The following is a 26,394-nucleotide window of genomic DNA, read 5'->3' on the forward strand; positions in this document are numbered from 1 at the left end:
TGTTTGATGAGAAACGGTTTGTGATTGCCGTTTTCTCTTTTGTCTGATGCGTTAACGGTGTCTAATGTTCGTGTTTTATCGAGGATATTTACGAAGGTATCATAAATAAAAATAATGCCACAGCTATGTATATGAGTTTTTCCCTAAGTTATTGACTTTATATATTATGTGTGTGTGTCGATTATATGGACACTCTCTAAAAGCAATTATTGGCAAGATCATAGTTACTATTTTACTATTGATTCGATTACAGTTCGATAGAAACGGTGTAATACACTAATAAGCTATTAAAATCAAAATTCTATTAAACATCTTATAAGACTGAAAGGTAATGTATAAAGTTCACATTTAAGTTCTCTAATTGATAAAAAGAATGTTGAATTCCTTTATTGAACATGTACTTTTAGTCATGTGACAAGCTGTCAAGAAATAAAGTCTAACACCGCCCCTGCGTTTTAAATATATTTCCGATATCAACTGTCACATATCATATACATATCCAAATACAACTAAGCTAAAGCTTATGTATCATTGAAATTATATAAACATACGACCTTTCACGCTCAGTGAAATAAATAGTTCCGATTGACTTCCGGCCGAAATTGATTAAATTCGACCTTGCAATTTACCTTCGATGATTAAAACAACTGTACAGTAATTAAGATTTCAGGTTTAACCACAATAAGGCTTTTATTTCCTTGTGTGAAAGCTATTGACCCTGTAAGCTGCAAAAGAGAACTAGGAAACATATTTGTTTGAAGCATGACGATAATCGGATTTTAGGGGGCAAAATTTGATGACAGATACCTATCGACGCTTCTCCTATATAAGTATTTACTAGTGATCGCTCCAAGTTTTGATCCAAAACACTTAAATTAAAAATTTATTAATTAACAAAATAAATAAAATCTTTTATTTCAGACAAATAGTCCATATGCCTACACATTAAGCCGTAAAAGACACTGTAGCAAACATACTTGTTCGTGGCATGCCGATAATCGGATTTTAGGGGGCAAAATTTGATGACGGATACCTATCGACGCTTTTCCTATATACATATACTAGCGATCGCTCCTAGTTTTGGATAAAAAAAATATCATTAAAAGTTCAAAGTTGCTCGTTAGGGTGCCCAGATGGCTGGCCGCATTGTCCCGCTGCGCTGGATAGCAATGCTGATCCGTTAACCGAAATATTGGCCAGCACTCTAGTCACCACAAGCCTCTATAAGGCGCTTTGATACGATACGAGTAGCTCCTCATAGAGGCGACCCGCGCTTATGCCATTTTATTAATACCTCGCCTGCTACTTCGATGACCGTAGATTATTCTGTTTATCTTTTTTTTTTTTCTTTAATTAAAACATGATTTAAATTTAAAGTCATTATTATATTACAGCTACTTCGTGTTGCCACAAACGTAAATAAAAGAAAACCAATAGCCAAGTCAACTGAACGCCGGTTTAAATGTGAATGGTCTCCTTAATATACGGAGTACGGAAGGTCGCCGATCTTTAATATACTTTCAACTTATGATCTTTATAGATCATTACTACGTAGGTAATTAGGGTTTGCATTCCGGATCCGAAGTGTATAAAATTATCTGGATCTAGACCCGTTTCCGCGGATCTTCACATACATTTCAGATCCGTCGTGCAAACCCTACGTAACTTTGTGTATTAGTTTTGTCCATTCAGTCAACTCATCTGAACAATCAAACAGATTCTCATATAAATATACAAGATTTAACATTTATTGACTGACCCCCTGTTTCAGCATCCCTTTAGCCTTGATATAAGGTTAACATGCCAATAATTGGTAGGAAATTGAAAAGAAAAATCTTAAAAATTGAAATAAAGTAAATTTTCGCACTTAAACTATCGTGAGACATATTTCAAAATATTTATCAGTACGGTTTTTACTCACTATTATTTTTAGTCGCTTTTGGCGACATGCAGTGCACGACGTACAACCGCCGCAGACACTCGTGCCTGAGGATGGATTCCCAAAGAATCCGAAACATGTCGCCAAAAGCGACTAAAAATAATAGTGAGTAAAAACCGTACTGATAAATATTTTAAAGTAAATTTTGTTACAATGTCATGTAAAGCATATGAAATAAGATATATTGGACTTCGAGTTGCTAGATGACCTCTGCATTAACTATGACCTGACAATGGTGTCTAATATGCTATTAATTTGTAATTTTGAACTCAAAGACCTTAAAGTACATAAACATAAGTAACTATCACTTAGTGGCAACCACGGTAACTCAAACGGCATAGACGCCTTCCTTTGGCTAGCAGAGGAAGTTAAGGGAGGAGCGAGTCCCACATACCACCCCCCAATGGGCTTTCCCAGCCCGGGGGTGAGATGCGTAAATGCATTTACCCCTGCGTAAAAAAAAAAGTTTAACCGGTTAACCCCGGGTTAGTGAATGATGCAAGTGGCCCTTAAATCATCAGGGAACATAACCAGGTTGTCCGTTGGTATAATATGAATTTTGGTTCAAGTGATTATTTCCAATATTTCCATACATTATTTACGGTTATTTACATACAAGATATATACAGTGGTACTACGTAAAAGAAATTAATAACTAGCTTAAATCTATAATAGGCCCTTGAGGCATTGTACGGTTATTATTTTTGTAAACGATTGTCCCTTGGCTGAGCTTGCTAGTTACCTCATATCATCGTTACCTCAAAAGCCTACGTCAGTATAAACGCAACCTTACATACTTTCACGATCTCCGATGAAAGGTCAAACGGTGTAGATATGTGTGTATTTATAAACGATGTGTGTGTGCGTGTTGCTCCCGCGCATCTCTATTGGCTTTCTATTTTTCGGACGCTTAAATCTTACAGATTAACAGTTAAGTACTTTCTTAGTTTTCGAGTGTAATGGGTAAATTGCGATCATTAAGTACTTTAGGGTAGCTGTCTGCGAGTGGAGTGCCTATTTTGTGGAAGACACTATGGATAAGTACTTCGGTTCTTCGGTTTGACCAATTTTTGAATAAAAATTACGATATGAAAATTAGATTCGGTACCTATGATTTGCGGTTTTGTAAAATTGCATTTACATTGCCATTTTTTTACGTTTGTCTCTATGAAACCAACTTAGAATTTCAGTGCCATCTGACCTTCCAACCCAGTTCTCAATCTAATAGGAAAGAGCCCAATATGTTAATAAAGGCTAGATCATCTAGGTCCGAGCAATAATTTTATAATACTTCATTTAACTGTAGCAAACTTCTGATTTCGACATAATAATAAATAACAACTTCTCACACAGATTATGCCTAAAGAGGACAGAAAGGGTCTCCATATATGAATGACATTGTTCACTATACTTAGTCATGCCCCACTACACTAACTACTGTCACATTGTGATTGTGACAATCGTGACATAACAGTGTCATAACAACACAATGGGGCATTTTTCTATACTGTTATGAAGTGTTATATCATTGTTTAAAAACAACCTAATCATATTTGGAATGGATATTTTAGTAGCGGAAATTCGGTTTATTTTTTATTGTAATGCAATTTAGTATGGTATTATCAGTTAAACAGATCAGTTTAGTGACAGTTGTCAGTTTCAAGGTCAGTTACTACCGAAGTATGCTGTTCTAGCTACTAAACCTAAACAGTAAATAATGTTTTAGGGTTCCGTAGCCAAATGGCAAAAAACGGAACCCTTATAGATTCGTCATGTCTGTATGTCTGTCTGTCTGTCCGTCCGTATGTCACAGCCACTTTTCTCTGAAACTATAAGAACTATACTGTTGAAACTTGGTAAGTAGATGTATTATGTGAACCGCATTAAGATTTTCACACAAAAATAACAATTGGGGGTTCCCCATACTTGGAACTGAAACTCAAAAAAATTTTTTTTCATCAAACCCATACGTGTGGGGTATCTATGGATAGGTCTTCAAAAATGATATTGAGGTCTCTTATATAATTTTCTTCTAAACTGAATAGCTTGCGCGAGAGATACTTCCAAAGTGGTAAAATGTGTGTGTGTTATGTAATGTACAGTCGCCATCAGATATATCGCAGCGGCTAAGGTGCCTACAAATATCTGAACACGCCTTTATTCTCAGGGCGTTAGAGTGCGTGTTCAGATATTGTGAACACTTTGGCCGCTCCGATATATCTGATGGCGACTGTACGGAACCCTCGATGCGCGAGTCCGACTCGCACTTGGCCGGTTTTTTTATATAAAACAATTATATAAAAAAGTTAGTTAGTTTCTATATAGCTATCTACACACTAATATATGTATGTGCTGTTTTGAAACCAAAGCTCAAGAAATATCAAAAAGTATGAATGATATAAAACTACAAATAGTCTAAGATAAATTTCGGGCCCAAACACCTACTTTAAATTTAAAAAGTAAGCCATGCAATTACACAATCAAATTACGCTATCATCAATTACTTAAAGAACCAGTATCAATTAAGATTAAAATTGGGAACAGATAACTTGTTTTTAAAACCATAAAATGATTTAAATGTTTCCTACAAGTACAGTCGAGTTCAGAAACATCTTTACAAGCTTACGTTCCAATAATATATTTACACGACGATTTAAACTAACACGATTTTGACTCATAATTTATAAAACTGAATCTGAAACGTGATGTCACGTTCGAAACGTCAGGCCAAATAATAATCGTAAGTGTGCGCGGTTAAGGGTCACAGGCAAACTCAGTTCTCCATACAAACGTAATTACGCTCTCATTTTAGAACGAGTAGCTAGTTTGTTACTTTGTACTTACAATAGGATAAGGTATATCTATGTCTGTAATTAGTTTATATAGCTTCAGATACCATGGTAAAAAAAATACAGCGAATTTAAGTTTTTCATACAAAACTAGTTTTTGCTCTATTTCGTTTGTGTTATAAACTAATTACATACCTAGATATACCCAATGTCATTGTGTGTGCAAAGTTTCATTACAATCCAACACGTAGTTTTGAAATGAGAACGAAACACCTTTTGTATGGAAAGGTGAAATTCAGCCGAGCTTGCCGGTGTCAGTGTCTTAGAGGCGTGTAAATATTATTTTTGGGCCTTTTGGCTTGTATTTATGTTTGTGAACTCGACAGTACCATCGTTCTCCGTTACCTGACAATTCATAATCCGTATTGCAATGACATAAGATCTACCTCTAATCAGCTGAAAGTATTACCTACTGCATACTGTTAGTAGGTAAGTAACTGTAATATAATTACATTAAATGTTCGAATATCGATTCTCCGATTTAGAATAAGTGTTTTTGGGACATTTTTTGTTTTTACACAGTTAATTTCAACTTCTAATAACTGTATCGTCATTAATATTATCACAATTATACAGGCTGAAATTGTATTTTCGCTATTTCGGGGTTGGCCCCATAGTAAAAGTTGTTAAGTATGACCTACATATTCACTCCTCAGTTTGGCCAGAGATAACAATTTCAGCCTGTATATTGACTCAGTACTTTTGTCAATGTAGGGGACTGGTTCTATTCCCGTTTGTAACATAAAGAAGATCCATATTTGTTATATAACAATTAAGGATTTGCTACACTGGATGCGTTCTGCGGTCAGCGGTCAGGTCAAACCCGCATTATGTATGAACAACATTGACAGCAACCTTTGAAGTTGAAGTTTGACCTGACCGCTGCCCGCAGAACGCATCCAGTGTGGCAAACCATTTATGCAAAACTTTCGCGTTTTGTACCTGCACATATTAAATAATGATTTTAGCGCAATTTTTTACAATCATAGGTTTAATTATGATCTACGGGCCAATTCGAACAAGTATCTAGATATCAACTAGATATCCACTAGATATGAAACAGAAACGATAACGAGATATTTAAGAAAGTCATGTCAAATTTGACATTTCCGCGAGTCCGAATGTCCTCTTTTACTTAGAGATCTAATGGATATCTAATTGATATCCCAAAACGTCACAATAATTGTAGCGTGAAATGACAACTGGTTTCTCGAATCGAACTGCAAAAGATAACTAGTTGAGAACTAAACCACGACTATAACCTATCTATTAGATCTCGTACGGTACGGTTCTCGTATCTAGTAATTATCACGTTGTTCGAATTGACCTGTTAGTATCTATGTATATTCTTAAAAAACTAAATCTAAATAGATTTATTCATTTAAGAGCTATAAGGCACAAATCAAAAATCCCTTTATTGATGTTGATTACGTGCTCAAAGATACACAGACATATAAAATAACGACTACCTATGGAGCCAGAAGAATTATCTAACTTTTGGTATCTCATCTTTTGCATCTTAATCCTAAAGACGTGAATTATAATTTACTTAATCTTGCTAACGAAATTACGGTTGATCATCAGATCAGTTCCAAATGCTGCTAACTATTATACCATCTATCGAAAGAGGCTTAACCTAAATCACACCAGATGGCGCTGATCGCTAAGTGTGTTAATTACCTACATCGTGGGCTATAAACCATAGATAATCATAGTTGTTTTTATTTGTGCAGCTTCCAGAATGCTGTTTCTGTTTAAAAATAATAATAAGGTTTAATTTTTAAATCTTATTTTGATACGACCTTGAATCGTGTTATCAGGCATCTGACGCGCACTGTTACTGTTACCGACGCGCGGTAACACAATACTTATTATCAGCGTATTTTATTTATTTGTAATATATTTTTTATAATTCTTAGAAATCAGATAGTGTTTTTCTATATTGACATGTTTATTTTTCTGTCGCTACCATGACAACGTTAAATATATTCATAACATATAAGTAAGGCGTAAAAAGGTAAGTAGTTTAAGTCCTTAAAAGGAGTCCGCTACACGCACCATTTAGTTGTGAAATGTTAAAAATATGAGACGACTTATATAGGGAGCGTGTATAATCTGTAGGGGGCAGCACAGGAGACGTCAGATTTTTGGCACGAGGCGTAAATGTGTAGTTTATGCTTCCAAAGTAGCCCACAAGATGGCAGCACTTGCTTTGGCGTGAAATGTCACAGTACATGTGATGTACATGTTTATGGTTCCGATTCAGGCCACAAGATGGCAGACCCTCCAACGCGCACGGTCCCTATAGGCCTAGTCATGATGACAAACGTCGAAACTTAAATAATGAATGAAAATAGTCACGTGACTTTCATAGCATCTGTCATCCTATACATTTTTTCCTCTCGATTTTCCTGTCGATTAGGCGATATAAGACTGTCATTGTGGCTAGGTCCCCCCTGGCCCCTGATTGTATTTTGTCAGCACCAATCAGCGTGTGTCACTTACGCTGATTGGCTCACAGTCAAGGTCGTATCAAAATAAGTTGAAACCCATATCAAATTACCAAATCAGAATCTGGTTCCAGTACTGATGAATGTAACTAACTATTAGTAAACTTTATTGTATTGATATAAGGTTTAGAATCAGTAAACACACTTTACTGACTGATGAGTTCATTCATTGATATTCATTGATACGATCAATGTTCCTCATTCATGCCGAGGTGCTTAATTTCTACGGCATAAATAGATTAATAACTGCATTTACTTACGCTTTTTGATGTTTCTCGATAATGAAGGGCTGCTGCCTAATTTAATGTTTGATAACCAACATTTGGGGCATTTTCTATGAAAAGGGACCTTATTGTCGATGGCGCTTACGCCGCCCAGCGTCTCGCGGCATTGTATTTATATCGGAGCATCGTTAATAATGGCGTAAGCGACATCGACAATAAGGTCCCTTTTTATAGAAAATACCACATTTTACGTTTACAGAGTTTTTCTCGTAAGAGTTTTAGCTAGTCATTTATACAATAGGAAATATCCCTATCCTGTGTTTAAAACAAATTATTTCACACCATGGATACAAAGCAACAGATAATTATTAGAAAAACGTAGAAAGCAGTTATTTTTTGACACAAAAAAGAGATGGCGGGACGACTTGGACGCATTCTACCATTTCTACCCCAAATGGTGGGAAAATGCCGATGACAGGGTCGAGTGGAGAAAACGAGGGGAGGCCTTTGCCCAGCAGTGGGACACCAAAGAAGGCTAATAAAAAAAAAGGTAGAACTAAAAAAGGTAGGTGACTTGACCTTGACGTCAATTGTGCGGTTATATAATATAAATCCGATAGATGGCTAATCGTTTTGACAGTTCGAAAAAAGAAACTAATTAGACTAAGTACTTAGGAAAGTACCCTATTAAAAAATTCTGTCTATGACTTTGTCCAACCTCTGTTAGTATATATTTCCTAGTTTTATTAACAAGGAGTTGGATTTTAGTTGTCGAATAACCCGCTAGATGTCGCTGTACCGTACGTGAAAAATACTAGATCGCGGTGTTAAGATTTTTCCGGGTAACATAACTTTTGGCCGGTACTTATTATTGACAAGTTTTTATAACAGTACTACTTATAGTACTTATACTTTTAATCAATAGTTTACATTAATGCATGGTCAATAAGAGCGATTTGAAGCCTTTTTTTCAGACTTTACTACTTTATCCATGCACCAATTATAGACAGATTTTCGGCAAAACACGAAAACATACACCGCTCTGTTTCTCCCAAAATTAACAACGCTAATTTGAAAGTTATCGGGTACTTCCGCTTTCTCCGCCATCTTGGATAATGAGGACCGATTACGTTTTATTGCATTACGCTTGTTAAGCTAACGAGTGCCATCGAAAATATGTTTTAAAATTGTCGTAGACATTTCGGTTGACGCTTTGATCCGTCCTAAAAAAATGGTTGTCTGTAAAGTCGGTTTACGGACGATAATTTTGCATGATAACGTCAAAGAAAATTTGATGAAAAGGCCGTAAGGTTACCATGGAGATCTGCCCACAACGTGACACTTTTTCGTGCATGCTACTGGTGGTCATCGATTTATAAGACGTTATCACGTCAATATGACAGAGTATCACCACATTCACCACGTTTTCGTATGTTATGAATTTTGGCATTTTGGGCCGATTTTTATTTTCTTGTTATTTTTTTTCGCCAGATTTCGATCAAATTCGGCAAATAGCGTTCCATGTTCTGTACAAAATAAGCGCAACTTTATCGTATTTCCTATAAATTCTTCCTCTGCCTTACGAAAATATATGGAATTTAAAAAATAATTGACAACGATATTCAAAAATCGTCCATTTATTTTATTTTGTAGCTGCACTTTGTGTCGTTGGTTTAATGTTAAAATGATTAAAAATTATCTACTGACAAGTAATGTAGGACATTTTAGTCACAGATTTTTTTACATGGTAAGATTAAGAAATGAAGTAAATTTTGTAAACGTAACGATAAATGCCGTATTCATACATTTTATTTGCCAGATAATATTTTTATCGGGTTTTTAATATTGTAAATAATTGAATGCAAGGAATGTTTAATATGTGTTGTGAGCGAAACTCAGAAAAAAATATTTGTGCTTATCACACGAATAAATGCCCTTACCAGGATCTGAATTCCCGGGGCGCTTGCGGTCGAATGCTTTTAGCGACCCTGCGGCACCCCATCTAAGGCGGATTCGGCACTCGTTGGTGGTTTTAGACGGTAGTCCTCTGGTTAGTCCGTCATCCCTCCTAGTTCCCCCGGACCAGGTGGCATGCGTAAACGCATTTCCCCAACGTTAAAAAAAAAAAAAAAAGGATCTGAATTCCGGACCATCGGCTTCATATGGGTCACTAATTACTACTAGGCTAAAATTGTATTGATTTTATTTAGGTCGTAAGTCGTACACATACTGATACAAGATAAACCAATTCCCTCTAGAGCGATAAAAGGCATATTGTACCGTAACAATATGCCTGAAACCGCAAGAATGTTGTCAATATTATATGTTGCAAGGTGCTCAGAGAACATGTCTGCACGTGGCCCAGTATTACTTGACCCCAATTCTCGTTTAATTTATGTTTAATCAGAGTTCTGGTCTGTTACTAAGTGGTTGAGTTTATTGCGGAGATCTGTGAGCGCTGGATTCCACGTATTTCTAGCTACATGTAGCGTAAGTATGCAAATTTCTATAAGCACTCGCTCTCACTGCTATTTCCTGAAGTTAAAACGAGTAAAAATATTATATATTATCACAAGATTTACAAGGCTAATATAAAAAAAACCGGCCAAGTGCGAGTCGGACTCGCATACCAAGGGTTCCGTACATTACACAATTTTTAACAATGCATTATTTTAATGTGAAACGTGAGTGAATGGTCTTTTAAAAACCCGTAAGGGTCGGATCAAAAACCTAGTAATTAAGTCCGACTTATACTTGACTGCACATTTCTAATAGGTTTTTCTGTCATCTATAGGTAAAGAACTATTTTGTGCATTTTATTAAAATTTTAGACCTAGTAGTTTCGGAGATATAGGGGGAGGGAATAGTCATTTTTTGCCTATTTTCTTGAATAACTTCTACTGTTTATTCTAAAATTATAAAAATATGCATTTGAGATACTTACAAAAGCTCTTTTATTTGATATATAACACGATATTGTATGAAAAACTTTATTTTTTAATTTTCTCATTTACCCCCAAAGTGGCCCCCATGTTTAAAATTCATTTGTTTACGTTACATTGTACATCTTTGGGTCACAAACTTATATTTGTGTTTCTCAACTTAATTGGTCCAGTAGTTTCGGAGAAAATAGGCTGTGTCAGACGGACAGACAGACGCACGAGTGACCCTATAGGGTTCCGTTTTTTCCTTTTGAGGTACGGAACCCTAAAAAGAGATAGTACGAACACTCTTTGTCGCTCTGAATTCACTGAACAATTATGTCTAGGCATAATGAATACCTTAGTAGCGAAATAGCTTATTTCTACCAATGTAGGCAGTATACTGTCCGCGCGCCAATTCCGTTCATTCGGAGGTCGAGGAAGTGGGGGGGTGTGCGCGGCGCCCGTACGTACAAAATGACACCACTCTGTTATGACGCCCAACATTCCTAACATTCCTCAGCCGTGCACGGAATTCGCGCGCGAACAGTACTTTAGTCAAGTCAGTATATGCAGTCAAGTATATGTTCAAATTATAACGGGAAACTTAAAATCATAAAATAAAAAAAATCTTCATTGCCACACCTTAGGAAACAATTTACAATTTATGAAAAAATAGCTTAAAAATACAGAACAAACTTAAACTTATCAACTTAACATAATAACATCATGGTGTTTATATATGTGGCTTTTCGTTAGAGAAGGGTCCTTTATGATTCATGTGTAAAAAGGACGTTTCAATCACAATTTCTGTTGGAATTTTTGATGGAATGGTCCTTATTCTTATTGCACATGAAGCATAAGGACCCTTCAGTGATGGAAAGCCACATATATTCAAGTGTAGTCAATATATATCATAAGGGCGTATAGTGCTGCTCGTTCTTATAATATACTAATATCGATATTAACAGTTCGGCGATCGTCGCACAAAAACATTAACCTCAATGTATTTGATATTTATGTGCGATTTCAATAATATATTCTAACGTATTCTAGGATTTTTTGTTTTAATAGTAGAAACAAATGCACATAAAATGCACTGAATAGATGCATTGTTTGTTTATGCTTCTTTGTCATAAATGTAATCAAATTATATTCTTCATATTTGGATTACTATTATATATATACCGTGTCCTGTACCACGGCTCCCTGACATTGCGGGGTTGCGAACTGCATCGCAGCCATAATTGTGTCGTTTTAGTTTTTAGTTTTAAGATATATTTTATAATAATATGTATGCTAGTTTTAAGGTCTATCTAATCTATGGGCAAATAGTTGCCTGAAAATAAAGAATTTCATTTCATTTCATATAGGTATGTTCTTTTTAAAATTAAAGACAGTCAAATCTAAAAAAAATAGGTACATATATAGCTTTTGCAACCTGGATAAGTATATGTGACGTTTTCAACCAAAAGGTACCACATTGTCGGTTGTCGATAAGGTTGATTTCTAATTGAAGTTTTATGGAAATAGCGCCTTACTGACAAGCGACAATAAGTACCCTTTTAATTGAAAATGGCACATATAGATTGCAAATTAACAAGGCTGATCACTTTAATCACAACTTTCGCAAAAACTGTCGATAAGAATCTTCGATAAAAAGTAAGTAGTCGTTTGAGATCAATATGGACATCCGTGAACACTCGACACAACTCTCCATTTCAAAAAGGTCTTAAGTACTTTTAAAGGTTAACGCATATAAGTCGTTTTTGCGCGTTATAAGTACCACTTGTAGCGACACTAGTGACCCAGTGCGAGGCAGGTTTGCGCGCGGTACCAGTGTCAGCGTTTTTGTAAACGTCAAAGAATTTTTTGAACCTTATTTTATGGGAATAAGGTGTAATTGTAGACATATCTTTGACGTTGACTGTATCCTGTATTGTGACATGGTTTGTAAGGTTGTAATGGCTCTTCGTTGGTAATGTTGGTACTAAACTTAAGTTAACAAGATGTCTTTCACTCAGTCGCAGCACCAGTTTTGTTTCACGGTTGACTTTTGTTTGATTGACAAAAACCAAATGTGTTTGCAACAAAAACAGGAAACTACAATAATATATCTACACTTAATGACTTCTTAGTACGCCGGACCCATTTTTTACTAGTTTATTGATATAGTTCAGATCCGTGTTCCGGTTTACCTAGTGATTAGTACGACAGACAGCCGTGTTGTATACCTATATATGTTCATAAATTATAAACTGACTGACTTCGAGAAATTTTGTTTTAAATAGACTAAAGGTTTGTTTCCTACAATAAACAGGAAGTAACCCCATTACAATAACACATATATTAGAGGTAGGATAGGAAGTTTGGTATATTATTACTATTATTAGATCGTTTTTTTAAGGAAAAGCTCTTTTTTTCTAGAATTCAGCAAACATTATTTTTAGGGTTCCGTACCCAAAGGGTAAAACGGGACCCTATTACTAAGTATCCGCTGTCCGTCTGTCTTTCTGTCTGTCTTTCACCAGACTGTATCTCATGAACCGCGTTCGCTTACGTATTAAGACGCTGCGTTACCCGCTGACACTGGGTCGTCCCTTCAATTCCAGCCGTGCCACTTGCTAAACGATTCGGTGTGGTCATAAAATGGTTTGCGGTCAAATAGCTAATATGGCGGACATTATTTTAAAACGGTATGTTGATTGCTCATTCGTAGGCTTAAGGGTCCCCGGCAAGCTCGGTTCTCCATACAAACGTAGTTACGCTCTCATTTTAAAACGACTAGCTAGATTGCTCTGAAATTTTGTACTTACAATAGGATAAGGTATATCTATGTCTGTAATTAGTTTGTAGCTTCAGATACTATAGTTAAAAAAATACAACGAATTTAAGTTTTTCATACAAAACTTGTTTTTGCTCTATTTCGTTTGTTTTATAAATTGGAGCTATATAAACTAATTTCAGACCTAGATATACCTCATGTCATTGTATGTGCAAAGTTTCATTACAATCCAACACGTAGTTTTAAAATGAGAGTGGAACTACGTTTGTATAGGAAGGTGCAATTCGGCCGAGCTTGCCGGGGACTCTTTAACACTTAAAACTTGTAGGAATGTCGTTGAGTATAGTGGATATTTGAGCTACAGGCTTATTTACCGAAAATGTGTAACCTGTAAGTAGTGTAAGAGCGTTTTCACATGGTCCGATCCGATATCGGAAGTCAGATGACCCGTGGAACGAAATGGAAAATGAATATATAAGTAATTAATGTATATACCTTGTGAAATGTTACTTTGTTCATCAACTTTATCCCTCAGGGCTATCAACTAAAAGGTATGGAGTAACTAAATAATAAATCCACTATTAATTGTCCATGAACAAACAATATACGCAACTATCGTTATAATTACACATTACACAATTTTAAGCTTTACACATTATCATCAATAACTTAGAAAACCTCCTAACTGATTTTATTATGGGAAAAACAACCGTATTCTAATTATATTAGGTTCAAATTTGAATAGTAAAGGCAGCATCGATTACTTTAGTCTTCACATACGATGCAAAAGACTATACTTGATGCAATTTGGTTTCACTTTTCGACAACTTACAAAAAATCTTATCGCGCAAAAGCTTTTTTTAAAAAGGAACCCTATGAAGTTAATAATAAGGTTTATATTTCAAGTAAAGCATGAAACAATATAGGAAAGTGAAAAGAATCGTGACCCGTTGTCAGAACTTGTTCTATCTTCACGCTTAAATGGGGCGATTAGAGTTAATCGAAATGGTTCTGGTTATAAAGGTCTTTTGTTCTAGAACGAGAGAACATTCTAGTAGGATCTAGAAGGACTTCGGGTGAATGTGAAGTAACAGGTGGCAGGTGTCGATGACCTGTGTGGATGACCTTATGGGCAGAATCTAAAGGTCTTTGGACACGATACAAACTTATTACAACGTATTACGATTTAATATAACTACAATGTATATAATGATTTGATTTCTAGCACAATTTATATAGCATGGAATCAGTAGGTATCAAAAAAACATATGAAAATGAGAAATCTACTACAATGTAGACAAATTTACACCATTTCTTCGTGACCAATGTAATTTTATATCCAATTCCATTTCATATTGTATTACACTACTAATATAGCAAATGACTGGTCATCGACTTTTTCTTTTAATATCTAGGTACCATGTTGTGACAGATTTCTTCGTGCCACTTCGACATCAAGCCAAAGACAACCTTAAGTAAAAGAACTAAGGTTTATTTTCAATTGTTTCAGGTGCTGACCACAGATAAAAAGATTGGAGAGAAGTATGGAAACGCAATTTTGGAGTCTGGAGATTGTTTTGAGAATATGTTTAGGCTGTAATTTTATAATTTGTAATGAGGCGAGCTTTTAACGATGTTTTAATAAGTTGCTTTAAAAAACAATTATTTTACAACGGTATAAAAATATACTGCTGCCAAATTATGACGAATATGTTGTTTGTTAACGTTGTATTATTTGAATAGTTGATTTATGATAATATATTTGATGCAATTTGTACTGCGTATAAGTAAAAGACTACATGATTTTTATATGCTCTAACAACATAAAAATAAACTTTTTTTTATACATGTAAAAAATAAGTATTGTTGTCAATAAAAATAGTTTTGAGTAGGTAATGCATAGTCTTAAAAAACCGGATTATTATTACATGCTAACTAGTTTTTTTTTTACCATAACACTATCGTTACTATATACGAAACCATACGTTACGGAATTAGATTGATAATACCTTTTTAATAATCCTTAACAGTAGTTAACCAATAACACGCAAATGATAACCTTACCACAATGAAATAAGGTCACAAACTAACAAACATGTGTTCAAACAAGGTCTATGTCATTTATCATAACAATGACAAACAAAAAGTGACATTTCAATAACCGTTACCTACAGGTAACATAAAAGCCGTAAGAAATGCAACAATACGAGTGATTATTGTATCACAATGCGCCTGCGCATGAGAAGTTAATTCAGAAATGGGGGGCAGACATCATTAGTATCATCATCATCATCATATCAGCCGAAAGACGTCCACTGCTGGACATAATTAACCCTTAAATGCATAATGATGTATATATGCATCGTATATTTGATGGTCCGTGGCTCAATATGCAGCTATCCAAAATCACATTTATTACTTTTATACAGCATGACACATCTATTTCAATTTATTAAAAAGTTATACAAAAAATCATGCATTTAAGGGTTAAGCCTCCCCCAGGGATCTCCACAATCCACAATGACCATTACGACCATCCCCGAGTCTTACAATATCTCCATACCAAATTCATCTAAATCGGTAGAGCTAACGGACAGACAGAGATGATAATGATGGCCGGAACCGGAAAACGCAGCAGGAAAAGACCCACAACAAGATGGTCCGACGATCTGGTTAAGGTCGCGGGGAGCCTATGTATGAGAGCAGCGCAAGACCAGTCACTGTGGAGATCCCTGGGGGAGGTCTATGTCCAGCAGTGGACGTCTTTCGGCTGATATGATGATGATGTTGAAATTATCGAACGGTATCAAATATATATCGGCTTCTTAGCTTAAACAGAAGTGCAACAAATAGCGTCACGTACCCGACATCCATTTTTTCTGGAATGCCCCTTTACATTGAATTCCATTCATTAATCATTCCTTGTAATCGCCTGTCTCTAAATTGCAAGACCATATCAAACCTATTAAGGCTCGTTGATTTGAAACCCATTAACACAGCCCATAAAACATAGCTAAGCACACACTGATCCTTTCACAAAATCAAACACGGTAACATTACCCAACTGCGAAGCGTATAGCGCCAGTAAGTGACATTTAGATGACCGTTGACTTGTGCAAGTATTGGCACACCCGGTCACTGCATACCTGTGTAATCGGCCATTAGAAGATTCAGTAGAAATGTTACGGAACTTATTTATTAAAACTTTCATCATCTTCCTCGCGTTGTCCCGGCATTTTGCTACGGCTAATGGGAGCCAGGGATCCGCTTGGCAACTAATCCCAAGAATTGGCATAGACACTAGTTTTTACGAAAGCGACTGCCATCTGACCTTCCAACCCGGAGGGGAAACTAGGCCTTGTTGGGATTAGTCCGGTTTTCTCACGATGTTTTCCTTTACCGAAAAGCAATTGGTAAATATCAAATGATATTCCGTACATAAGTTCCGAAAAACTCATTGGTACGAGCAGGGGTTTGAATCCGCGACCTCCGGATTGCAACTATTGCAAGTCGCACGCTCTTACCGCTAGGCCACCAGCGCTTTATTTATTAAAACTTTTTGCAAATAAAAAAGGAAAAAAAATAAAAAAAATGAATAAAATAGGAAATAGGCGTGATTATATGTAAGTATGCATGTGTAAAAAAGTAAAAGGATGGGTAAGCGCAGTGTCAGACAACCACAAACTAGATGGACGGATGGTCTCGTACGCGTCGCTGGGAGCCTGCAGCGTCGGTGGCTGCAGTGTGCTAGAGATCACTCCCGGTTGCGGTCTATGGCCTATGAACGTCCGTAGCTGATAGGTAGGTAGGTAAAAAAGTAGAACAGGCGAACTAATGCCTTCAGGCATTCACTACCAACCATAGTGCAAAACAGAAATGCGTCAAGGTGCAGGTGAGAAAAACCAAAAAAACGTAAGTTATGAGCCAAATACTGCTATTGTATTAGACTTTATTGCTGGGTCATCTTAACACTGTTCTTAAGGCCTGCCTATAGCTCAAAGAACTGCCTATAAGTCAAACACAAACGTCACTTCTGTGGACAATACAATAAAAGTTAACGAGTCGGGTATGTAAAGATAACATCGCGTTTTTTTTATTTACGTCTAAAGTACCAAAAAAAATATCCCGCCTGTAAAGGGTGCAGTTAGCTTTGGATTTCCTTAACTTTGCGATGTCTACAGGAAAGACGCGAACGAGTCAAGCATACTTAGGTACTTACTATAAAATGTGTAGGTATAATCCCATATAATATTTGTATTAAACGTCAAATCCAATAGAAAACTGAGATATTTTTTTACGAGAACAAACATGGATTGTAAGAACTAAGGTGGAGCGCTTATGTACAGAATGTCATGATCAATTGGTGAAAGAGTGTATATTATGTCATCCGTTGTACTCCTATGCGTAATTATGCTAATTACATGTATAAGTTTTTTAATGAATACCTACTATATATAGGTAGTTTGTGTAGCCGCCGTGCAGGTCTCGACGACAAATAAAGACTTCGATTTGAAGTAAACTTATAATTAATAGGTGCTGGTTACTTTACAAGGTACAGTTGACGTAAACGGTTAAAGGTGTAGAAGTGGTGGTAATAAGTATGGAGGCTGATGCGAAAGTGATTTAGCTAATTTTGAATGTTAAAATGGTAGTCTAAATTTAGGTGCCTCTAATTGGCCGCGATACAGATTATGTGGAGCGCTCCTATTGGTGCATTTAAATAAGCCTCCGCATAGTAAGCGAACCCGACGGCTGCGTTTAGCTACTGCATTACAAATAAAAGGTTGCGTTCGCAACAGTTTGGAAAAACTCATTCATATATAAATACAATGCAATTGCATCATCTGATTGCCAGTGCCAGTAGCCAGTTTTGGTCGATCTATTTGAACTTATTTCATTTGCCAGACTTGAACTACTCTATTAATCTAGATGATTATTATGCCTATCAATATCGCTCGTTAATTAAAATAGTGATGTTATTAATTGGTTGCAAACTGGTATCGCTATAATGTCATAACTATGTGGTGGAAGAATGCGAAATATACAAGATTGTGTTGATGTGAAATTAATTGTGGCTACCTGTAAATAAACCACGTTGTAATTTCTTGGGAAAACCTGAATTATGTAGGCCAGGTATATCCACATGACCGTCCAGTACATTATTGTTGTGTATTAAACTTAGTCTTATATTATAAATTTACTAAATGGACCCGTCACCCGTTGACCACGAACGCTGTAAAGGGTTTGAAACATTATAAATTCAATATACGCGATATAATCCGTTTTCATAATTTTATTTCATGAGTAACTATCGCGGTAACCAAAGACGATATTACTAAATGGAAATGATCGTAATAATATAATTTGGTATGAATTAGGTAAGTTTTGATGAAGTATTTAACTAGAAACAAGAAACTACTCAATATAAAATCTAGATTGATCAATGTCAATACTGTAGTCGAAAAGTTTATTAAAATGTAATTAATAAAAGAAAAAATACTTTTAATTTTATTTGTTGTTTGGAGTGGAGACGCTTGGGCCGTGGGGTCAAGGCGCTTACGCATTATTTAAAGAATTGGCCAAGCGCCTCATAGATGCGACGGGTGACCGGAAGTCTGGGGCATACCTCGTCCAGCGCATTGTTCAGCGCCAGCCTTCTGGGCACCCTAACAGACGGCACAGACCTGGGGCAATTTTTTTTGTAGGCTGTTACTTTTTAGGTACTTTCAGTTTAGTTTTGTTTAGTTTATAGTCTAATTTATTTCTATTAGTTTTAATTAATGGAAAATAAAATGTATCATTAATATAATAAGTTTCAAAAGCATTAGGTAATTCAAATGTAACTATGATTAATCAAACAGATATCTACGTAACAAAAAGTTCTTTAGCAGAAATAAAATAATTACTGGCTAGAAGGAAGTTTTTTTACACTTTTTTTTCACTAATTTGTACAATTTTTGTGTATTCGCGTGTAATGTGCATGAAATTACACATGCTTTACCAAAACCGAAAGCAGTTTCATATATTTAAATTGGTACTGCATCTTGGTCAACAGCAGATTATGTAAAAAACCTTGACATTAATGATATATGAGAACATTTGCAACACGTTTATAATAAAGACTAATTTATTATGGATACGTGCTTATTAATTATATTTTAATATCATCATGCAGAGATTTGAACCGTTAGAAATATGTTTAAAATATAAATGTTCTGTTCTTTTTTAGTTTAAACACTTAACGGTCCAAAAAGCTCTTTCCATGTCAGATTGGTAAACCGTAGACGTCAAAGGAAGAAGTGGTCAAAACTTGCTATTCCATTTTCATTATCTTTAGGATGAAGCCAGACGAGCGAATTTTTTTGAGTTGTGAGTTTGTGAGTCGCGTAATTTCTGCTGCATTCGGTTTCATACAAAACGCCTGTTTGGTTCACACGGCGACGCAAAATGAGTTGTCTGTCGACGTGTCGACATACGAGTACATTCGAATTTCTGCAAAATTACGCTCGTCTGGCTTCACCCTTAGGGGTTGAATCTAGATAAACTATTTCTTAGTGAAGCCCGAGAGCATTTGAAGAAAATGTTTCAATATTCATGGCCTTTACTTTTAACGGTTAATACTGTTGTCTGTCGGTAGGTATTTAAGTAACCTGTTTGTATATGAAATATGGATATGACTTGAGCTTCTATTTGACATTGTGTACATACACGTTATATAATGTTTTGAATATTTCCTCAGACTAGACTTACTCGTATCTGCACGATTACTAAACCTACTAATTGTCTAGATAGGAAATAAGACTACGTTTGTATAGGGAAATGACTCTCAGTGTCACCTATTCACTTAATAAAGGTTTTTAATTATTTACTAAAGTTTTAGCAAAGACTTTAGTTAGAATAGTAAAGATTTTGCAAACAGCTAATTAGATAAAAGGCCTTGACCACCCAATCAAAGATATAGTGGCCCATTAACATATAGTTTAACATAAACCGGAACCTGTCTAATATAATTGTTTTAATATGGTCACCCTCCATAAAAGCAACCTTTTTGAATATTAGCAAAATTTTAGTAAATTGAATTCTATGTGTACGTGTTAAGGTTCGATTTTGCTTTATAAGTGGATCCCTGTGACACCTATTAAACGAGATTTTACATTTACTTTACTAGTATTTTGAACTCTATCCGCAAGAGTTAAGATTTAATTTTGAATATAAATATTTTTAAAAATTGGTTCACTGATTTAAGGATTTAATGAAGGTGAATATTTAAAAACGAATATAGAAGTATTCATAAATCACACCAATTTACGAAATGCCGCTTGACCTACTAAGATTAGAATTAGTACCAATTACTTTTAAATAGGTACTTAATACTTTTACTTTATTACTATTGATATTGGTTTGGTTCTTAATTAGGTAGAAGAGTTTGATCAGTTTCACGCAAATTATTTATTTTGTAAATATTTAAAATAATTGTACGTGAAGACACTTTGATTTGATTTTTTTGCGAAAACTGGACACTCCAAAAGACAACTTAGTTTCAAGTTTGGACATGATGAGGGCTCCAAAATACTGATTTGCCATCAGAAAGTTTCCAAAATTCCGCATTGAAACATTTCGGAAACTTATGATATTTTTGTATGTGGAACGAAATTTCCCGTTTACAAAATAAAAGTTTCTTTAAATTCCTATGAAATTTTCCTGAAGTCTCCGACTTTTCGAAACCTTCACATTTGTACCCCAAAACTTCTATAACTAGAAGGTACTTTTCAGTGCCTAATTACTTAGTGATTGGTAACATGGTAGTGTGAAATAACTTTCACTGCTATTACATTACCAGTCTTAAAGCTCGATTTTGACATTTTGACCCACTTCAATGTATCCGGTTTGCTTGTCAATTTGTACATACGGTAATTTTTGCACCACTGAGCTGAATTTAAGGAAAATTACCTTTGTTTTTTTAGCGGACAGGTCGATATAAAAAAAAGTACGGTCGTATTGATAAACCTTTTTTTTAAGTCACGAAAATATGTATTAATGATTTTTCATTTATTTTCTAGCTATTAACTACTCATTATTCGTAATAACCATTGATCCACTTAAATAAAGTGCGATTATCATAGTAAGGAGCGTGAAGCTTTGCCTACATAGAGCGCGTTGATGTCTTTACTACTATAGGTACATCAATTTTATGAAATTACTTATAAAATGACTTTTATTTATTGTTTACTATTTATATTCCACTTTTAAAGCATTATATAATTTGTGTAAGAATGTAGCCTATAATATTTATTTATTATTTATTTTATTTTAATTACAGTGTATCTTATGTTACGATAGTATTATTTTACCAATGACATTTTGTTCGGTCGCTACCAAAGTTTAAAAGTTCTTATGTCCCATAAATACCTTACACATGGTAGGTAAGACTTATACAACTTGTCAATTTGATAGTGAATGTGCAGCCCACATAAAAAAATGCGACTTACCTTGACACGAAACTAGGGCTGAGCTTAAAATTAAAGCGAACACGAAGCCTCCAAAGCTCCTCATGTCGAAAGCACATCCATATAATCTGGGCTGCAGCATTTTTCCACTCACTTTTAAATGGGCATCACAACACCACGTTTATATAAAAAAAGTTTTTTCGAGAAAATTTTTGGCAATTTTTTTTTCGTTTTTTTTTATGTAGTCATGTCCGTTGTCCGTTTTGTCGTGACCGTTGTGAAAGTTGTTCGCGGCGCGTTCGGCGCTTGACTGAGACGGGTCGGCGCGCACGCACCGCCACCTCTCTAGAACGGAGCGGCAGGGGCAGCCAACGTTTTATCGGTTGTGGTGCATCCGGGATTTGAAAAAATAATTTTGTATGAGAATATGTAAATTAGATAATGATTGATTTTTAGAACGAGGGTCCTGTTCTGTTACCACAATATTGATGTGAACTATAGTCTCTAAACGGAATAAATAATTTGTATGAGTGCCATTTCATGCCGTAAATATGAGTATAAATTGCAGTTTAGTAATGTTGTCTTCGGTTACCGCGATAGTTACTCATGAAATAAAACTATGGAAACGGATTATATCGCGTATATTGAATTTATAATACAATATACTCCGTTTATATGTATTCTAAATTCAATATACGCGATATAATCCGTCTCCATAGTTTTATTGCAGTTTAGTGTAGAGCTTCCTCTATATGATAACTCAGATGTATGAGTACAGACGGTCATCAAACTATTTAAAATAGTATGTCTTTATTTATTTTAATAGTTGTCTGCGTAATATTAAATCAACTATTTACAGCATTTCTCTTTTTAACAAAAAGTACAGCCAGCTGCAAAAATGTATGGCCGCTTTATGCATGGATCCCATTCATAATGTGTCCACGCAATTTTGCAGTTTGCTATACAATATTGACAAAACAGCGTCGGCAATACTATAAAAATAAGAGACAATTAAATGAATTTTTGATACAAGTGATTTTTAGTCCATAAAGACCAACATTTCCTGTGGCCAGGTGGCAGTCGCTATCGTAAAAACTAGTAACTACTTACGCCATGTCTTACAACTTCGCAGCAGGGGTCTTCTTCAGGATGCCATCGCGTAAAATTGCTGCAAACAACAGGGACTTATTTAGTAAAGTTAGACCAAGATAAGTCTGCGACGATGTTGATAGCACACGCAGTGCAAGTGTTATTTATACGTCATAATTTCATAGAAGTTTGACGTTTAACACTTGCATTGCGTGTGCTATCAAAATCGTTGCAGACTTTTCTTGGTCTAACTCTACTAACATTTATAACATCCATACAAGATTAAGCAGGGAATCGGTTTTATTAAGTAGTAATAATAAATAGCTGCTTAATGAAAATAATGAAGCAGCTATATAGTTAGACCAAGATAAGTCTGTAACGATTTTGGTAGCACACGCAGTACAAGTGTTATTTTAAACGACCAACTTCTATGAAATTATGACGAATAAATAACACTTGCACTGCGTATGCTATCAAAATCGTTGCAATCTTTTCTTGGTCTAACTTTGAAGTAGATTTACTAAATCTATTTATTTATTTAAATTTAAAAAGATCAGTTTCCGCGTTGGTTGCGCGCCGCTGCGACCGAGCCCACTTCACTTTCAAACTCGGTCGCGGGCGAACACGGGCGCCGAACCTAGTTCGGCTGTGATATGCAAAAACTACTGACCTATATGCCAGGTGTAAACATCGAACAGGTCTATAATATATACCACGGCAGACGATGTGGTGGAATATGTTTAAGACCCATTACAAGTTGGGATTGTTCCAGCAGCGATCGTGTCATTACGTGCACTTCAGCACCTATGCTACCTGCACCTGTGCTATGGACACCTGCAACACCAGAGATATTGCATGCGCGTTGCCGACACTTTAAAAACCTGCACACTCCTTTTTTGAAGAACCCCATACTGTAGCCTCTCGGCAAAACCTCGGCAGGGACCTCATTCCACAGCCGAAGCGTCCGCGGGAGGAAATTCCTCTTAAACCTTCCTTCCGCACAGTACGCGACCGTCTAAGTTCTAGGGTGTGGATGAACACCCTGCGGACGGCGAGCGGTGCGGTGATAGAAAGCGGCCGTTGGCATCATGTCAAACAATTCTTCAGAGCACAGCCCATTGTAAAAGCGGTAAGTTTACCATGATAAAGTATAAAAACACCAATTCATTCCAAAACTTTGCGTGGGCCAGCTCCTTGACTCGCCACCATAATTATGCTTTTGCTACAGCATAAACTTCACTTTCTACGTTTCTACTAAACTCCTAACTTTGAGCTAGCTTCTAGTGGTTACTTGAGGTCTCTAAAAACCCTGGCATTCGCCAAGTTCCCCCGCAATCCTGACAAAAAACCAGAATCCCGACATGTCAGGGGATATCCTGTTCCAGCTACACCCTAATTCCAGCTCTTCCCTGCGGCCGCTGCTAGAAACCATCGCGGACTTCTTGCCTAAGGGCGTGGTATTTCGGCAATAAATTCTTAGAAAACAGGAATTCATTTTGAAAAAATCCGACGAATTTAAAACATCCTCCTTCAACATTTTGAAGACGGTTAAAAAAACATTTTCTCGTCATCCCAGTTTTAATTACACGTAATTACCGGGGTCGAAATGTAAAAAACTAGCGTTTATATATAGCCTTCAGGGTTTGCTAAGATGTAACGAATATAAAATACTCAACACTAATTGCTAACCTCGATTTTTTTTAACGTAAACCGAAACACAAACAGAGACGGTGAGTTTTTAGCGAGCTTGTGCACTTTAGCCTATTTAGTTAATAGTTAAGTTTTTAGTTTTCTTTAACTAAATCACAACACACATATAACTGCATATCTGTCCCGCCTCCCGCCTCCAACAATGGCAATATTTCTTAACATAGTGTTGAAATCAATATCACTTTGGCAATATTGACGTTGAGACCATTGACACTGTCAACTGACCCACTATTTGTGAGAAAAAGATGGTGAGGTCGCATAGCATATGTCAACACAAAGGTATAGTGCGACATAAAATAGTAGAAAGAGAGAGAGGCAGATAGCGAAATTTCGGATTCGTGTTTCCCGGTAGGTCCTCTGTAAACAACCCGCCATTAGACCTGTACCAATAACTTCTGAGGTTATAAGAATATTAATGTTGCTTATTTTTTATATATAGTTTCCAGACCATATACTAAACCTAAAAATAATATTTTGTGTCATCCTAGGTATTTGCTTAGGTAGAAATTTAGGTATTTCTTTTTTCAATCAGCATTCTGTAAAAAAAATATTCGAGACGAAATTTTTTGTTTCCCTGTAAAGGCAAAGTGGCTTCCGACGTACACACGCATTTTGTGTCATTTTCATCCACGGGTATAATGGCATTTAATAAATACCTAATATTGATCCTAAAACGCCTAAAAAAATATTAGAGTCGGTAAGTGAAGTGTTGTACTTTACAGAACATTGTTATATGTTATTCAAACAAATCTGTGTCAAATTCATCCACCGCTTTTATTTAAAAAAAAAATTTTTCTAATTAACACCCTGTATCTGCCACAAAAAAAAATTCATATCATTAAGTTTACGTCTATAATATTATAATACCACATTGAGACATCATTCATAATTTGGGTCATTTTGATCCACGGTTTTTTTACTATCTGGCAAAATAAAACTCAATTGAGCAAGAAGGGCGTGCGCGGGGAAGGGTACCTACGCGGGTGGGGTGCTTATTATACTTGCCGCAATATCAGCTGGCGACTGAGATCTTAATACTATCTCCTTTACCCTTGTTAAGTTAAGACCAACCAAGAGATGGCATTATGAGCTGTCTCGCCACTTAGTTTTGCGATACAGTGTATTTATTTCATTCGGAGGCATAATTACATTGTCTTATCAATCTTACCGTAGTAGGTATATAAATATAATTAAAAATAAACTGTAGGCTGCACTCCTCATACTGACCAACATTTGTGACGTTCCTAATCAAAAGGTACCACTTTCTCTGACAGGTTATTTGTATAAAGATATAATCAAATTTCGTCTTTATGGTAAACGACAAAGTGGTACCTACCTATTGATTGAGAATGTCACATCAGCGACTTAAAAATTACTTTTGTTTCGATTTTTAGTAGACTTTTTAAGTTTATTTTAAGACGCGATTTATTGTGATTTTTGTTATGTTTAAGCGTGGCAAGCAACATTAATTACATTGATGATGATGTTCATTAAATACAATATTTTTTCATACTATACTGAACTGTCACCCTATACATGAGAATGAACAGCGCCCTCTTGACAATGATCATATATTACTGGTCAGGCTTTAATATGTGTCATAATTTAGTAAAGTCCCCTTTGTGGATTCTAAGTTTCCGAGTTACAGCAGTTTAGTGAAAGCGTTTTTTTTTAAATATAAATTAAGGGTTGAATAAAGAGGAAAGAAAATTTGATTATTTTTGCGCTACGACGCACGGTTTAGGAGATACAGCACTATAAAGTTTTTTTTATTGTTTTTTTCTTTTTTACATTGTGTTTTTTGTATATTACTTTGGGGTTTCATAAAGGGGAACGAAAATTTAATTATTTTTGCGCTACGACGCATGGTTTAGGAGATCAAGCCCTATAAAAAAAAACTTTTTTTTGCGTTTTTTTTTG

The 26,394-nt window shown here is 35.7% G+C and overlaps 1 protein-coding gene across 1 annotated transcript in view; it reads right to left on the reverse strand.

Moving 5' to 3' along the window:
* Positions 1-21,870, reverse strand: part of LOC134751379 (mucin-2-like) — a 118,281-nt gene extending 96,411 nt beyond the window's left edge. Inside the window, exon 1 of the mRNA XM_063686734.1 lies at positions 21,718-21,870. Coding sequence (XP_063542804.1) covers positions 21,718-21,817 — 100 coding nt within the window. The 5' untranslated portion in view covers positions 21,818-21,870. The remainder of the gene's footprint in view (positions 1-21,717) is intronic.
* Positions 21,871-26,394: the final 4,524 nt, after the last annotated feature.

This window comes from Cydia strobilella, chromosome 22, assembly GCF_947568885.1.
Source record: "Cydia strobilella chromosome 22, ilCydStro3.1, whole genome shotgun sequence".
NCBI lineage: Eukaryota > Metazoa > Arthropoda > Insecta > Lepidoptera > Tortricidae > Cydia > Cydia strobilella.